This window comes from Sebastes umbrosus, chromosome 2, assembly GCF_015220745.1.
Source record: "Sebastes umbrosus isolate fSebUmb1 chromosome 2, fSebUmb1.pri, whole genome shotgun sequence".
NCBI lineage: Eukaryota > Metazoa > Chordata > Actinopteri > Perciformes > Sebastidae > Sebastes > Sebastes umbrosus.
In genome coordinates this window covers 37,566,044-37,583,377 of record NC_051270.1, presented here as the reverse complement: position 1 = coordinate 37,583,377, position 17,334 = coordinate 37,566,044, and the positions used below count along the sequence as shown (strand labels likewise).

Here is a 17,334-nt window from a genome sequence, read left to right as displayed (position 1 = left end):
ATATTATTTTATATATTATATTATATTATATTATGTTATATTATACTATATTATATTGATATTATATTATATTATTTTATATTATATTATATTATTTTACATTATATTATATTATTTTTATTTTATATTATATTATACTATATTATATTATATTATATTATATTATATTATATTATATTATATTATATCATATTATTTTATATTATATTATATTATATTATATATCATATTGTATTATATTATATTATATCATATTATATTATATTATATTATATTATATTATATTATATTATATTATTAACAACAGCACAAATTAATAATACAATTGTAATTCACTAATGATTTTTAAAGCAAAATGATAATTGCATGGATTATGGATTATTTTTTCATTTTGATTTCTTCTTCTGTGTGATGGTTTCAGGCCTTGGCTCCTCCAGTAAAGGTAGCAGTGCCACAGTGGAAAAGTACTTAGTTACAAGTAAGAGTCCTACATGTCCTGCACTCAACTTTTCAATGACTGCTGAAACGGTGGCATGAACACTATGTGACCCAGAAGAACAACCTATTGTTACAGTTTGACTCTTCCTGCTGCTCAAGGACACATCTTCAGCTGTTCCACAACTGTCAGCCACAAACAAAGAGCTGACATAAATCGTCAGCACATTCACAGCTACCCCGCCGTTATCCGGCTCCCATTTCTCCTCTGGCTGCATGTCATCATAATGTACTGAACCGTGTCACACGTCCGCCTGCTATGTATAGCAGTCTGTTCTCAGAGCTGTGAATAAACTCTTGTCAGCTAGCATCTGTTCTGGAGAGGAGCTACTCGGTCTCACCGGCAGTATTTTGATGTGCAGTATTTCGATCGGGATCAAAGCTTTTCTTGTGAGCGTGCAGTTCAGCTGGGATGTAATGAAGATCCACGACAGGGAAGTGATGGAGTCCGACAGCTGTCCACACTTCAGCCAGCAGCCATCGGACAGCCTGAGGGTCAACATTGACGACAGCTCTTTCACTGTGGATAAAGCCGTTCTGGCGGAGAACTGTGAGTACTTCAGAGCGTTGTTCCAGTCAGGAATGAGGGAGTGCCAACAGGAAGAGGTCCACCTGCAATGTGTGGGGGTTCTGGGGTTTCTGGTCATGCTGCGGGTCCTTGATGGGGAGCGACCCGTGCTGAGCAGCGACCAGATCGTGGGCGCCATCGAGTGTACGGCTTTTTTGCAGGTGCCCGCTCTCACCAAGCACTTGACCAACATCGTCAATTCTGAAAACTGCCTGCTCATGTACCACACGGCCGCCACCTACGGCGTGTGGGAGCTCTCCCACACTTCAGCCTTGTTCATCAGAGATATGTACACTGACCTGAAGGAGCATGTTCGCGCCTTACCCAACAAGCTGGTAGAGTACATAGAGTCTCTTCTCCCGAGTAGCTACTTGGCGGTGTGCAGCCACTCGCCGTCCACAGAGCTGCTGCAGGACTTCCAGAGGACCGTCTGCTACCTGGACGAAGACAAGGGAGAGTGGAAGGTCCTCACGCATCTACCTGTGAGCACGAGCACCACGATGGCAGGTGTGGCCGTCCTGGACAACAAACTGTACATCGTCGGAGGAGTGCTTGATGTAAGCAAGAAGGTAGTAGAGACTGGTTTCTGTTACAACCCTGCATTCAACACATGGACCACCATCTGTGGCTCCCAGCAGCTACGCTACAACGTCACTCTGATAGGTCACGAGGGCTGCCTCTACGCCCTAGGAGGTGAGTACGACACGAAGGCCCTGTCGTCTGTGGAGAGATACAGGGTGTCTAGTGGAAGCTGGGCTTTTGTCTCCCCCCTCCCCTGCCCTGCAGCCTTGGTGGTGTCCGCTGTAGCTATGAACAGGATCTTTATCTGTCTTTGGAAAGGTAAGGGGGCCACGGATATACACGAGTACGTGTCCGAACGGGACCAGTGGCGTCTGGTCACCACGCTCATCCGTGAGCACAGTTACGGTCTTCACATGGTGGCCCATAAGGATAATCTGTATGTGATGCGTAATGGACCCTGTGATGACTTCTTACTGTGCGTGATGGACTGTTACAACCTGAGCTCAGGCCAGTGGATGGCCATGTCCGGCCAGTACGGGAACAGTAAAGGCTCTCTGCTCACCGCCGTGGTCAGAGGAGACTCTGTGTTCACACTCAGCCGGCAGGTGACCACAGAGTACACCGTAGAGGATCGCAAATGGACGGTGAAGCGTGAGATGAAAGGTTTTGGCAGGATTGGATCCATATATACATTTCTGATGAGGCTGCCTAAAGCCCCCGTCTCCCCCGTGGGAAACTCTTCGGATGTGACTCAGGACCAAAACGTCAGAGACTGTCCCAGATTCTCCCCACAATGCTCTGATAACCTGTAAGAGCTGCAGACAGAGCTTGTCCAGGCTTGTTACTATGCACTATGTGGTAGAAGGGAAAAAAAGGTGAAGAATAAAATGATGACCCAAACCGTCTTTTGTAAACATCCATCACAGTTTATAGACTCACTGTATGATGATCATGAGGGGTTACTCTTTGTGTAATCTGGCTAAACTGCTCGTACATCGTCGTGGGAATATCACAGAGTTTGCAGATCACACAGCAATGATTTGGTAACTGATAGAAATGATGAACAAAACTACAAAATTCATGTCTTTTATATTATAAAGCAGGTTTAAGTGCTTTATTATTGCTGTTAAACTATCAAAACGATCAATATACGGAGAAATACACGCAGCCTGTATTCAGAAATTGTGCGTTTGAAACAAGCTGTTAGGATTCCTGTCCATTTGTGATGTCACAAATATACAATATATAGATCATTACACGGTTTTAAACATAAACATTCTAAATGTGTCCCAGTTTATTTCCTGTTGCAGTGTATGGGTGTGTTCCAATCTGCGTACTTCTGTATTTACACTTACTATTTTGAGTGCATAAGTGCGTTCAAACTGTGAAGTATGGCAAAGTGCAGTGCACTCAAAGTACCCGGATGTTGTACTCAAAACGGTCAGATCGTTGAGTGTGGAACGCTGGACACTTTCCACACTCAATTACCTCCATCTTGGGTACGCAGCGGAGGGGCGGGACCACGACCACTATTCAAACATACGTAGATAACAGAATAAAACTATACAATACGTAAACATACCGGTGCATTTTCCGCCAACAGGAGGACACAGCGTAGGCAACAACGTTGGAAATGTAATTTCCACTCTGCTTTAATTTTTTTCTTCAACAAAGCAGGCAGATATTTTGGCAGGTAGTGGATGGGTAAAACCCTGAAGGAGGCCGCAGGGCAACACGTAGGATGCCAGCTGCAGTAAAACCCTGAAGAAGAAGATGATATTATGGCGGGTAGCGAGCCGCGGTGAAATGTTGCGATCGTCATTTCCGGTCAGTGCGCTGCAGAGTATTCGATTTGAGACGACCCTACCCCGCTGAACTTTACACACTACTCAAGTTAGTACAGAGTGCACAAAGTGCACTACATTGAAATGTACTTCAGGAAGTACGTGGATTGGAACACACTCTATGTAACTAACGTCAGCTGACAGGAAGTAAACATGGACCCAAACTGTTGCCTAGCAAGGCAATTCTGTTGCAATTCCGTTGAAATGCACTAAAACGGAGCGTTTCAGACAGAGGGTAAATACAGGTATATTGAGGCAGACAGTACGAGGAAAATAAAGTTTTTTTTTAACGTTAAATCAAGTAAACATGTTCTAGTAGAAACACAAAATACAAGTATGAACTTGAAAATGAGCACGATATGGGACCTTTAATAACCAGCAGGTCCATTTTGGTGATGTGAATAAATGAGAATATGTTGTGCTGTTAGTGGGAACCAGTCCCTGATGGACACTGCTCCTGTTTTCACAGAAAACAAGTCTCGGATCAGGGTTGTTTTCCCAGACGGATTCATTCTAGGAAACAAGGTTAAATAAGGCCAGAACATAGAGGAGAGAAAAGAGTTGAATAAAAATAGAAACCTGCAAATCACATGAATGACAATTAAAGAAAAAAAACACTGTCTTGGTGGATTTTCATGACACTTTAATAAATCTGTCACAATTGCAACTACTCACATCAGTTGAGACTCTCACACCAAGCACAAATCAAATTTTTCGCCCTTTTTGCCGTTGTGTTCATTCGCATCACTCGTGCTAGATGCACCGGAGAGGGGGGGGGGCTTACCTCCATGTAGATACCAACAAGGTTTCATCAACCATGGCCAAAATAACCACCATTGCTGCTTTGTACCTGTTGTGGAAGTCCCAGATATGTCTGAAAACCAAACGCTGTCGTGTCTGGGTTCATAACATCACCTGGCGGCACTCTGTGAATTTCATTAGCAAGCCACACGTCGCTACTGCGGTATGAACACTGAATAAACAGATTATGCTGTGATTTAATTGCAATAAACTGATTAAAATGATGCCGAATTAACTACATAATGATGTTGATTTGTAAAAAGTCTGAATTCATGCTTTGTCAGGTCTGTCCACAAGACGACAATCAAACAACTTTTAAATTGCTTGTTTTGTGAATGGAGTTTGGATTGATCAGTGTCAGGCTATGCAGCTGCTCCATCAACACTCCACATAAAGTCATCCAGGCATAAATACTTCAGCGACGTTGTTGTTTCTACCATAGACAGTGTATGGTTTATAGTCGTGTTACCGGTGTTACACGGTGTTCGGGCACACACCAGTTACATTACTAGCTCACCACCCCCACCGCCGTTTTATTTTTTTCATAGAAATAAAATCCATTTAGTGTATTTTCACCTTTCAGTGCCGTTTTATCAACACATTGTCGGACGACGGACGCTACAATTTGAAAGTGAAAGTGTCCGCTCAGAGTATCAGGAGTCAGATTTCACACACGGGACGAGAGAGAGAGAGAGTTGACAGACAAGACGATGGCGCAGGATCTGGTGTCAAAGCAAAAGGCAAAAGCGCCTACATGGCAATATTTCAGGTTTAAGCCCAATACTATAATAGGAAACCGTAATGGCAATGAGGCAATCGGTGTGTGGAGGACGGAGGGGTCACAGCCGGTGTGCGCGGTGCAGCGGTGCCAGGAGGAAAACTGCAGCCCCGCAGCTAAAGCTGGACCCGAGAGGCTGGACACAGGGTTTGGTCTGGTCTCTGTACAGATATGAGGTGCTGCTATCACAGAGCTCTAGGTGCAAACAGCCACAGACGGCTACAATTTGTCAGGACGTCCATGTCGTCAGTGACGGCAGGACGTCAGCGACAGCAGGAGGAGAATCTCAACACTGATAGGCTTTTGCGTCGCAGCGTCACACCTCTTCCTAACTGGCTGCGATGTGAACAAGCGATTGTTTCAGTTTTTCCCAATGAAGACGTCCTAACCTGGTTCGTGCGTCAGCAAACAGGCTGAGCGACGTGCCGCTTGTTTGAAAAACAGCTCGCCCTGGCTCTATTTATGCAAAGTTTCAAGCACCTCCAACCTGTGTTCACTGGTCTAAATCGACGCTGACAGTAACAGTTAATGACAGTTAATCAGTATCATGCTCTCTATGTAATAGAGAGTGACATCGCTCGTAGTATCTGGACAATTTTTCGGCAGAGTTCGCTCGCTCGCTGTATGTTAGGAAGAGGGGTCACGCAAATTCGTCACTCAAGTTGAAATATTTCAACTCACACAAATTTTGCATATTCACATCCTTTGAATCACGTCCTGTCTTCATTCGCGCTGCCCGATGCAAACTTACGTCTATTCGCGTCTATTTGCCTCTTTGCATTGACTTTGTATGTAATGACTTTGTATGTAATGACTTAATCTCACCACGCGGAAAATTAATTTTGTGTTTGGTGTGAATGCCCCATCACACACATAACACAAGTTCAATCACTTTCAGACGAGCCATGAATACAATCAATAAACACAGGAAAGAAAATGTGCAATATGGGCACATCATCATCGTCATCATTATCATATACAGTATATATATATATAGTTTATATCAGGCCACGCGCATCATCAGCTCCTCCAGCGCTCTCTCTCGGTGGTTTTCATGGACCAGCAGCACTTCTTTGATGGCGTTCTGCTGGAAGCCCATCTCATTGAACTGACTCAGCAGATGAAGGAACTCCTCTGCCTCAAGAGGAAGACATCATTACACTTTTTTATACAATTTCAGCACTAAAACAGACTCTTATCAAAGGAAAAGTGTAAGAAAAAGTCTTGATGAGTCTATGAGAAGATGAAAGACAAAGCCATGTTGGAGCTGTGTGCATGTCTTACCTTTGTTTCACAGTTGTGGAACATCTCTAGAGCCTCTTCAACCAGGGCCATATCATGACCCAGCTGACACAGATGGTCACATGCCACCAGGTAACTCAAGATCTGCAACACATACACACACAGCTCTTCATTCATGTGGGACACAGCAACACCTTGTGGCTCAAATAGGGTAAAAACAAAAGGAAAACTGTTGAAATGACAGTTATCCTTCTCTGTTACCAATCAGTCGGCCTGAGAAAGAAAGATGGTAACCCTGCTTATTAGGATAATAATAACAATAACTCTTGTCTGGAATACTAACCATCTAGCAGTGGTGGCGGAAGTACTCAGATTCTTTACTTTAGTATGTTACCTAAGTCAAAGTATGTACGTATAATCAGGGAAACGTCCATGTAAGCATTCTACTATTATATATCCCATCATTAGATCATTATTACTCAGGCATTACTGTAAAAGCAGGATTTTACTGTTGTATCTGCTCCAAGTGGAGCTCATTTTGAACTGTTAACTGATTATTTTGATTATTGGTTTGTAAAAGAAAAGCGTGAGAGATGCCGTCACAGTTACCCAGAGCCCAAAGTGACACCTCCAGATTTGAGTCCAAACCATCAAATTATTACAAATAAATTCAACTGAAATAATTACAAGCAAAAAGAAGGATCCTCACATTTCAGAAGCTGGAACCATGAAATGTTTTTACATGAAAAATGTAAAATAAAATAGTAAAATATCAAAATAGTGGCCAATTTATTTCCTGTCAATCGACTGATCCATTAATTGACTAATAGTTTCAGCTCTAATTTTATATATACTGTTAGGTAGTTTAATTTTTAATAAAGTATCACATTGTATGTGCTGTTGATATAAATAATAATAAATAAATATAATATATAAATTGATAAAAATCTTAATTTTGTAAAGTCCCCAGTAACTCCAGCTGTCGGATAAATGTAGTGTAGTAAAATGTTTCCCTGGCATGAAATAAAAATACTCAAATAAAGTATAAACACCCCAAAAGTACCAAGCCAGTACTGAAAGCTTGGAAATCCTTTATGACTACCTTTGGTGTCCCAAAAGTGGTGCAGACTGACCAGGGGAGTAATTTCATGTCTCGCACTTTTCCCCCAAGTGGTTAAACAGCTGAGGGTTGAACATCAGGTGTCCAGTGCATAGCGGTGAGAACCACGAGGCTTCAGATATACTGCCGCATGGAAGAATGGCAGTGAAGGCAACATGGACAACACACAGCCAGACAACTGATGAGTTTAGTTGAGCTGAGCAGAGGCTGATCTGTAACCCCACTATCAACTTAGTAAAACCATTAAACGCACCATTGAGTCCAATAAAGGCACTGAGCTGCATATCAGTGCTGCGCCATTCTTTAAGCTACTTCTCATGTAAAACAAACATGAACATTTCTCTTCATAGAACTTCAAGCTGATGGAAACTTGTTGAAAGTTCTCATTTGCATGTGTGTGCTTTTGTAACTTTAAATCTATTCAAGTGGAACTTAAAGCCCCCATATTGTAAAAAGTGAGATTTTTTAATATTATAAAGCAGGTTTAAGTGCTATATAAATACTGTTAAACTATCAAAATGCTCAATATACAAAGAAATACCCACAGTCTGTATTCAGAAATTGTGCGTTTGAAACAAGCCGTTAGGATTTCTGTCCATTTGTGATGTCAAAATATACAATATTTAGACCATTACACGGTTTTAAACGTAAACATTCTAAATGTGTCCCAGTTTATTTCCTGTTGCAGTGTATGTAAATAACATCAGCTGACAGGAAGTAAACATGGACCCAAACTGTTGCTTAGCAACGCAATTCCATTGCAATTCCATTGAAATGCACTAAAACGGAGCGTTTCAGACAGAGGGTAAATACAGGTATATTTAGGCAGACAGTACGAGGAAAATAATGTCTTTTTTGAACATTACAGCATGTAAACATGTTCTAGTAGAAACACAAAATACAAGTATGAACCTGAAAATGAGCACGATATGGGACATTTAAGCAAGGAGATAAAATATATCAGAATTATAACAAGCCAATATTAATAAGTCAGCCGGTGTGTCCAAGAGTGTGCGTCCCCTCTCTCCTTCTGTCCCATCAACCATGTACTGTGGCCTGGGATTGGAGGTGAGGCGAGGTTATGGGAACTCTCACTGTGGAAACTCTCAGCTCTATTTTTACACTGGCTTAAAGTGGCTTTAGTATACTTTAGTATATTGGCTTTTGGTTTCATTCCCACCTCCAGTTCCGCCCAAAATGTCAATCAAAAACCACGCCTACTGACTACAGCGCATGGCCAATGTCTGCTCAAAGTCCAGAGTGCAGTTCGCTGAGTGGACATGTTCTTTTTTTTTTTTTTTGATAGGGCGGAAGTAATAAAAAATTGCGTGCTGTAAACGATAAATGTCAGCTGGGTGCTGTGAATGATGAACGGTTGACTGTTGATTATCAGAGCAACACTGTTTCAAATAAAATGTCAAATTATCACATGAAGTTAAGATTTATCACTCTATTTTTCAATTCACATTAATTAGGCCACTTTCTTGAAATGATAAATGACAATTTTGTGTTATGAATGATGAATGCTGAATATAAGATGGGGAAAATGATGAAACTGGCTCTGTTTTCATCATATCACAACTGCTTTAGTCAAATTAGCCTTAAATGAATCAAATCACTTGGTAATATTTCACATCCATTTTCATCACCTCCATTTTTATCAATTCATTTTTGTGACTTCCACCCCTCATAATGGTCCCTCCTCCCGCCTGGATACTCCCGTCAGCTGACTGCTCCTGGTTCAGAGGCTGGCTGGCTACCGGTAGAAAGGATGAAAACCGGTGGACATGTTACCTGATGTTAACAGAGACGCTCAGCTGCAACTCAGTTGCATGTAAAAAACAGTTATCTCTCCACCAGCAAGACCATGTTGGACTAGCTGGATCTGGCACACAGGCTGGAGTTCAGACTCATCCTGACTCAAAGGTGAGTACACTGAGATTATTACACCTGTTTCACAAATGTTTGCCGTTAAACCCCGACTGGCTTTCACTGTTGCTGTGTGTCTTTCTGGCTCTCTTTCCCTTTGTTTAACTCAGATACGCTTGTGACTTTATGGGTGATAGGATTTGTCAGGGAACGGACCCTGGGTAACAGCCCCCACCCGCTGACACTGCGTTCACACCAGCTCAGGCGTTACGGCAATTCGCGGTAAGGGGTTGTGCGGCGGTGTGGTCGGCGGAGAGTCACTTTAATGGCCATTGTCTGCACTCGTTTGTTCCCTCATGGCTGGTTGTGCAGCTCTGGATCGCGACGTCGGGTTCTCCAAAAGTTCATTCTGTTTCTATTCTTCTGGGTCAGCATGAAGGACAGACAGTATAGAAAGTCAGAGGTCTTACTGTACGTTACACTGACTGACCTGATCTGGGGTCTGGTGGCCTGTCTTCTGCAGGGCGATGATGGCGGTACGGAGGGGGTACCCCCGGGCAGTGACGGCCCCCAGCAGCTCTCTCTCCTCTGGGCTCAGAGCTGACAGGAGCTCAGCTGACGAGTCCAAACCAGAAGACTTCTAGGAAACAAGAGCCTGTAGTGAGTGAGAGTGTTTTTTTGGGAGCAGGACGAGGATAACAGGAGGACAGACATCTGCATCTCTCATATCACAGGACACAACACAGGACAGGACATCAGGAACATCCACCTGGAGCATCTCTGTGAGGGCATCAGGTGCCTCTTTAGGCATGTGTCTGACACCGTAGAATTCATTTTATTCCATCTTACTGGGGTACTTCCACCTGCTGCTCATAAGGACCTGAGAACCTGGCTGGATTCAGGCAGCAGACTTTACGCAGTCTATTTTTAGAGTGCAGATCCCTGAAACTATTTTGGAAATGTGAACTGAAAAAAAATGGTTAGGACTGATTTCCTCATTCACAAGCAGAATAAAAGGACATCTAAAAACTGACTTATCGCCAACTTGAATAGAAGTCCGGTCAGAGGCTATGTGTGATACAGCAGGGAGCTCTGTCTGTCTGTCTGTCTGTCTGTAAGGCTCTATAGTAAACAGCAGACTGTTCACTCTAGGTTGGCTGCTTTTACCCAGAGGCATTCTCTTAATTTGCAATATCAGTTTTGGCCCCCTGACTAGTAGTCACGATTATTTATCAGCTCAAGGTCCGATCGGCACTGATGGAAACATGACACTTGTGGACATGCTACTTTCCGCCCCTTTTTCAGCAATTTCTTTCATCTCTGCCACAAACTCCGTCAATCTCCGTCCAACCAAGCGCTCAAAAAATCATTCCAAAATAGTTGGCACCGAGTTTGAAGAGAGACTGAATAAATAACAGATATAAAAAAGTAGTAACCACTGTAACATTTTCACTGGCCTCCACGCGCTTTCTATTGTTTACTAACTCTGTTTTCTGGCGCATTCGTGACGTTGACCGTGATTCACCAGCAAAAAAACCCCCCAGAAAAGCATAGGCTACTTGTCTGCTGGCAATGGGAAAGCAGTCTATCGCTTATTTTTAGCAGGTTTTCCCACATTAAAAAAAACCTGCATATATGTGCTAATTTTGGTGGAAAAATGGTATCAGTTAAAGGGAAAATGTGCCAATTTTCAACCTTATCTCTATCTGAGTTATGCCTGCAGTTGTTACTAATGTTCTCTGTGTGTCTGGTGCACAGCTGTAAAATCTGTTGTTCTTCCTGCTTCCAGTGTTGTCGTTGGAATCAAGGAAGAACTACAGAGTGCTCCTTCAGCTTTGGTAGCTGCGGGGCTAACAAAAAACGTCCTTGTTCTCTTCTTCGGTTATGTTTCCAACAGCATAAAAATAGCTTACCAAAATATGCAGTGCAGAGGATGTTATGGACGAGGATATTTACAGTGTACATTTTACAGTGTTTTGGTTGACTCGGATATTCGACCGTATTCGGTCGGAGCGAAGCCGCTCCAGGACATAGCCGGAGGGGACCCTCCAGAACTTGAGCTGCCGAGAGCACACACCGACCGGTGGAGCCTCCGATGCCGACCGAAACGGAGTCATTCTGCTGTAACGAGTGTCAGCTTGGGCAGTTTTTGTTGGGTGCTGGCCAACACCATCGCCACAGCCTGTCGGGCTCTGGCCAAGGAGACAAGCCTTCATAGCGGCCGGAGATGGTAGCGGTTGTCGCTGCCGCAGCATCGGCGAGTCAACGGCAGCAGCCCACCGGCCTGTGCTTCTACCACGCAAGTTTTGGATCTAAGGCCAAGGGGTGCCGCTCCCCATGCAGTTTCGGCAGGGCGGGAAACGCTGGGGCCGGCGCTCTGTAGCTGCCATGAGCGTCAGCCGAGCAGGCAGGCTGCAGTTCATCCAGGACAACGTCTCCGGGCGGCGCTTTCTCTGTGACACAGAGGATCCAGCACCATTCTTGATTTGAGTGTGTTAGTGCTCATTTAGTGAAACTGAAACACATCCTGGAACGTTGTTATCTTCCTCAAAAGATCAGACTGCTATTTCAAACGATTACTGTCAATAAAACCGGAGCTCCACACATACACAACACAATACAACATGTTCCCTTATGACACATTGTTGAGCTCTTACCCTGTGTGTTGTGTTGATGATGGGGAGCCTGTCGACTGTATTGGCTCTGGTGGTGGGCGTCCTGTGTGAGGACAGTCTGTCTGTGTTGGCACCATGTTGTTTTGACGTGTCCAGTTCCGACAGGGAGCACTGTCGTAGGTTCTTCCTGCGCTGGTGTGGCAGGCTGCTGAGGCAGGCCGGAGGGTTCAGGAGGTCTGGGATGAAGGCTCTCTGTGCTTTCCTCTGACCACGCTGACATGTAGCAGCAGCGGGACGCTCTCCACCAGAGCAGGCTTTCACTGACATACATAGGCCTATGTTGGCTTTCTCTGCGGCGCTCTCGCCATCATCCTCAGAGTCTGAGATGGCCAACTTAGTGCGCAGGACGGCGGGGTTGAGGCTGTGGGAGCGCTGTCGAGGATTGGGCTCCCAGAAGTCGGAGCAGTGGCGGCTGGCCAGGCGGCTCTGCTGTGGGCTGTTTAACATCACCCAGTATGGCGGACAAGAAGGCTGCAGTCCTGATGAAGAGGAGGAGAGCTGAGGCCGTTGCTGGCTGGCGAAACCACTCTGCAGCCCAGTTAACACCCAGTTCTCCAGGCTGAACTCATACTGTCACAAGGATAAACTACATATTAGTGACAGAATGTATTCTTCTCAGCCTACTACTCTGGAGCTTAAATATCCTTATTTCAACATTAGGAATCTCAGTCTGTTGGTCAAGTACTGGTCTGAAGTGAAATGTCTCAACACCTGTTCATGATGACACAGTCTAAGTCTCTATCAAAAGTCAGAGGGGAACACAAATGATGACCCACATTTCATCACGATTCATCCAGTAGTTGTTCAGTTTGGACCAAAGTGGAGGACAGACATGGCCATGCCTAGAGCCACGCCATGATCGTTCGGCGTGATGGCGTTAGTATTCTCATTTAGCCATTTGTTAGCAAAGGCTTGTGTTAACCACAGACCTTATTTCAGATATCTAACCAAAACAAAACATTCAAAAACCCATTTACTTTGAGATGTGGGAACCAGAAGTGCTAAAATGCTAACTCATTTCCAGGTTTTAGGACTCATTCCCCAGGCTGCACGGTGGTGCAGTAGTTAGCATTGTCGCCTCACAGCAAGAGGGTTGCAGGTCCGAAGTATGTGTACAGTATGTGTATGTGTAGAGTATGTGTATGTGTACAGTATGTGTATGTGTCCAGTATGTGTCTAGTATGTGTACAGTATGTGTCTGGTATGTGTCCGGTATGTGTCCAGTATGTGTCCAGTATGTGTCGTAGTACACTCACCTCTGTCTCCTGCAGTCTGCTGAGATAATCAGGGACAACAATTGCTACGTCTTCTTTGACTTCCTGTGAGGCAGCCTCGGGCATCTTCATAGGGACACCGTCCATCCTGCTCACTTCACTGACACGCACGCACACATACACGCACACACACGCACACACAGGTTTACTTATCTCACTTTTGGACATATTGTAGACTTACATTCATTTCCTGGAGACTTACCCTAACCTATAACCCCATTACCCAAACCTAACCTATAACCCCATTACCTAACCCTAACCTTAACCTAAACCTAACCTTAGCCACTGTCCAAAAAAACAGCTGTTTCCCAATTGGGGGACACGACTTTTGTCCCCAATTGGACAAACCGTCCCCAGTCAGCCGGTCTTTAGTCTAAAATGTGTCCCAGACACAGTTTGACTTTGGATGCTTGATCCATTCACCAACACTCTAGTGTAGCTACACACTAAAAAAACGCCAGATGCTGCTGTATCTGAGCATCCTGACATGAAATGGCTCATGTTACTGTACAATCTGCATAATCTCTCATCATTTTTACACAAACATCTCTGAGTCAGAACTCAGTCAAATCCAAACTGACATAATAAACAGTTTTATAAGATTCAGTGTGACTTACACTTAAAGTTCCACTTTCTTATTAAAAGATGAAAGTAGTTCCTTCATGTGAGTAAAATGAAACTGCAATTTAGTGTCTTTCCACCTACACTCCACCTCTCTGCTCTCTCTTTTAAGACAGCGTACTGTATGTCATCGTTCATCCAAGGGGTTAACAGAGGGAAAGGATTCATGACAACAAGGTTATTAAAGGAGCAGACTAAGACACTGGTCTGGGGCTGGCCAGCAGCGACCTTGGAGAGGATATAGCTTGGTAGAGCGTGTGAGAGTGAAGCATGCGTTTGATGGATTGGGTGTCAGCATTGAAGACAGTATAAAAAAATAATACCCTTGTGGTCAGACAGTATACCAGGTACATCTGACTTTCTGCACACAGACAGGTTCACACACTAAATCAGATTACCTTTCCCAGAAAACCTGCCAGCTCACACCTCTGTCTTTCTATATCGGTCCAGTGTGTTACACAGTGAAGAGAGGATCAGACACAGAAAACATGTCTGCGTATGACTACGAGTTAACCATAAGGTATAAAGGTAAATGTGCTCCGTGTCCTCTGTCCCTGCTGTCCTGTGAAAGCTGATCACATACTGTATTTGCTCCAGTAACACCTCGAGGCCAGATGGTCCAGGACTTAACAGCAGAGAGGACAGATGCTCCGTGAGCTCATCGTGTTGTCTCTAATGCTGCTGGACTAACAACAGCAAAAGTATGTGACCACTTCCAAGTAGGCCAGTTTAAGGCGAGTACGACCTCACCCTCACTTCACAAAGGCAACAAAAAAACATTGATTCTATTTTACTCACTGTACTTTTATTGACTGGATTTGATCAAATTGTGGAGCTGACTTTTGTCCTTTGTAAAGCATGTTGTAATTTTCTGATATTAAATGTACTTAGGTATTGAAAGTAAAAGTAAATGCAGAATTTTGAGATTTATGAAATGAATTACTCTTAACATGTGCACCACCCTATAAATGGAGAAAAACAAGGTCTTCACAACTTAAAGAATTTAAAAAAAACAAAATCCCGTTTTTCCTTCATCGTAATCGCATGTAGCATGATGTGATCCTGACATGCAGCCCGTCTGGACTGAAGCGGAAACTGAAACTCCACTACGGCTTTGAGAGCACTTTGTTTGCACCTGTTGCCACATCACGTGAATGATGGAACTCGCGAGCTTTGACCACTGATTCAACAAACCTGCTTGATTGCCATAGTAACGAGTAACAGAGCTACTTAAAGCTGAAGTAGGCGAGATCGGAGCAAATATGATTAAAAAAAGTAATTTTTATAAAACGGTCACTATATAGTGACAGTAGTACATGAAACAGGTAACATGAAAAAAATCATGTGTCACTGTGTCCTCCGGTGCTCCTAACGGCATCTGCAAGATTTCACAGACCGGAGGAAAACAAGCAGTAAGAGCTGATCTGAGGTCTGCTGTCCAGCTGCTGTCTATGAGAGCAGCTGTCAATCACTCGCGAACTCCGACCAAACGGTCAAACTAGGCAGCGCTGATCAAATATGAATCAATATAATGTTACGTTAATGTCTATTTCTCTCCTCAAATGTTTTCAGAATCATCTTGTAGTGCACGGTTTAGCTGTTAAATGAGAAAGTTTGTGACGCCGCCGCCATTGTAAAATCTGTTGAAGGAACGCCAAGTTCCGGTCACATGACCGGAGCACAGCCAATACGAACGCTCTCTCAATGAAATGACCTGTGATTGGTCAAAGTCTCCCGTCACGGGCTAGATTTTCTAAAGCCTGAAAACAGAGCCATGAGGAGGTGCAGAAGTCTAGTTCTCTCTCAGAACACTACAGTGTTCTGCTGAAAGGTTATTATGGAATTTTGCCCAATGATGCCAAAAATATACTGCCTACTGCCACTTTAGGGGAAATTTATCAGAGTAAAAGTACACATTTTATTTAGGAAATGTAGAAAGTTAACAGAATTATAAAAACTCAAGTTAAGTACAGATACTCACAAAGTACTGTAATGAAGTATTATTACTTTACTATATTACACCACTATATATATATAAACAACACATCATTGTGTTTATTATTACCACATTGTGTAATAATTAGTTTACACTGTTTAGAGCATTTTGGCAAATTTTTCTTGGGCGCTACCCACATAATCAGTTGTGCTGCTCATCCCACAAATGCATGATCCTTACAAGTTAGACATCATTGTGAAGGTAAATAAACAGGCTTTCCAACCATGTAAAATACAATGCCAATTAGCATTGTAACAACAGAGAAAAAATCCACCAAACACAAGTTTCCGAACTTTGTTTTTACAGTTTATATATCTATATATATATATATCTATATACAGATCAAACTGCAATGCACTGTGTGTTCTGAAACCTTTCTATCGGAACCAGCATTAACTTTTTCAGCAGTTTGAGCTCCAGTAGCTCTTCTATGGGATCAGATAACACTGGCCAGCCTTCGCTCCCCACGTGCATCAATGAGCCTCGGGTCTGACGCTGTCGCCGGTTCACTGGTTTTCCTTCCTTGGACCACTTTTGGTCGGTCCTGACCACTGCACACCGGGAACATCCCACAAAAGCTGCAGTTCTGGAGATGCTCTCACATCCTTACACTGGCCCATTTTTTCTGCTTCCAACACAAAGTTCAAAGTTCAAAATGTTCACCTGCTGTCTAATATGTCCCCCCAACTGCCAGGTGATATTGTAACAAATAATCAATGTTATTCACTTCACCTGTCAGTGGTCTTAATGTTACGGCTTATCGGTGTATATCTATATTTTATTTGTACTTTATGAGCATGTGCCCTTTAAAATAAAACAGTGTATAGCACAGCCTAATCTTAATAAGCTTGGTTCCAGTAAATTGTCTGTTTCAACAATATTTGAATGTTAATAAAACAAAAGTCATCTTACCGGTGTTGTCGTGGAGCTGCTGTCACACTGTCGGGATCCTCTCAGCTCAGATGGACGCCGAAGCTTAAATTAGAGGAGATTCACCTGGAGCAGTAATCTGGGGATTCACACTAACCTGATTTACTGCCCACACACACAGGAAGTCAACAGAGTAAAAGCCTGACGTCAGATGCCATTACAGCCGATTACAGCAGAACCCTGTGTAAACACGGTGATGTCAGGCTGGCTGGAGTCAAACATCCACATCATTATTAGATTATTCATTATTCCTTTATTATTATAGGAAATTGGTGTGACTGTGGCTCAGTGGGTAGAGCGGGTTGTCCTTTAAGCACCAGGTTCGATCCCCGGTTCCTCCCGTCTGCATGTCGTTGAGCGAGACACTGAACCCCAAGTGTCTTCCCGGGCGCTTCACAGCAGCCCACTGCTCCTAATACTAGCATGGGTTAAATGCAGAGGTCACATTTCATGTATTACCTGTATATATGTGATGATTCTAATTAAGTTTAATGGTCCCATATTATAAAAAGTGAAATTTTCATGTTTTTTTTTATAATAAAGCAGGCTTCAGTCCTATATAAATACTGTGGAAGTATCGAAACGCTCTATCCACAGGG

General features: G+C 43.4%; 2 protein-coding genes across 6 annotated transcripts; one reads left to right on the top strand and one right to left on the bottom strand.

Moving 5' to 3' along the window:
* The first annotated feature begins 605 nt into the window (after positions 1–605).
* Positions 606–2,737, top strand: kbtbd13 (kelch repeat and BTB (POZ) domain containing 13). Its single transcript, XM_037794774.1, has one exon. It carries the CDS (start codon positions 850–852, stop codon positions 2,395–2,397), a length of 1,548 nt encoding a protein of 515 aa, XP_037650702.1. The 5' UTR covers positions 606–849; the 3' UTR covers positions 2,398–2,737.
* A 1,657-nt stretch (positions 2,738–4,394) lies between these two features.
* On the bottom strand, positions 4,395–16,835 carry ubap1lb (ubiquitin associated protein 1-like b). 5 transcript variants are annotated; one of them, XM_037794792.1, is made up of 6 exons: positions 16,718–16,835; positions 13,171–13,288; positions 11,897–12,484; positions 9,730–9,879; positions 6,293–6,394; positions 4,395–6,146 (listed from the first exon to the last, which is right to left on the bottom strand). In XM_037794792.1, exons 2-6 carry the CDS (start codon positions 13,273–13,275, stop codon positions 6,012–6,014), a joined length of 1,080 nt encoding a protein of 359 aa, XP_037650720.1. In that variant the 5' UTR covers positions 13,276–13,288; positions 16,718–16,835; the 3' UTR covers positions 4,395–6,011. The 5 variants fall into 5 exon arrangements, with proteins under 5 accessions (XP_037650720.1, XP_037650713.1, XP_037650747.1 ...); XM_037794785.1 differs by lacking the exon at positions 16,718–16,835 and adding an exon at positions 15,348–15,409; XM_037794819.1 differs by lacking the exon at positions 16,718–16,835 and adding an exon at positions 15,348–15,409 and having other exon boundaries at positions 4,395–6,142.
* Between the last annotated feature and the right edge of the window lie 499 nt (positions 16,836–17,334).

Bases quoted from the DNA above. Each gene is read 5' to 3' on its own strand.
- kbtbd13 (XM_037794774.1), top strand. From the start codon at position 850: ATGTGCAGTATTTCGATCGGGATCAAAGCTTTTCTTGTGAGCGTGCAG.
- ubap1lb (XM_037794792.1), bottom strand. From the start codon at position 13,275: ATGGACGGTGTCCCTATGAAGATGCCCGAGGCTGCCTCACAGGAAGTC. The intron at 12,485-13,170 runs GTGAGTGTACTA...TCCTTGTGACAG, and splicing joins GCAGACTGCAGGAGACAGAG to TATGAGTTCAGCCTGGAGAA. The intron at 9,880-11,896 runs GTAAGAGCTCAA...CTTGTTTCCTAG, and splicing joins TCATCAACACAACACACAGG to AAGTCTTCTGGTTTGGACTC.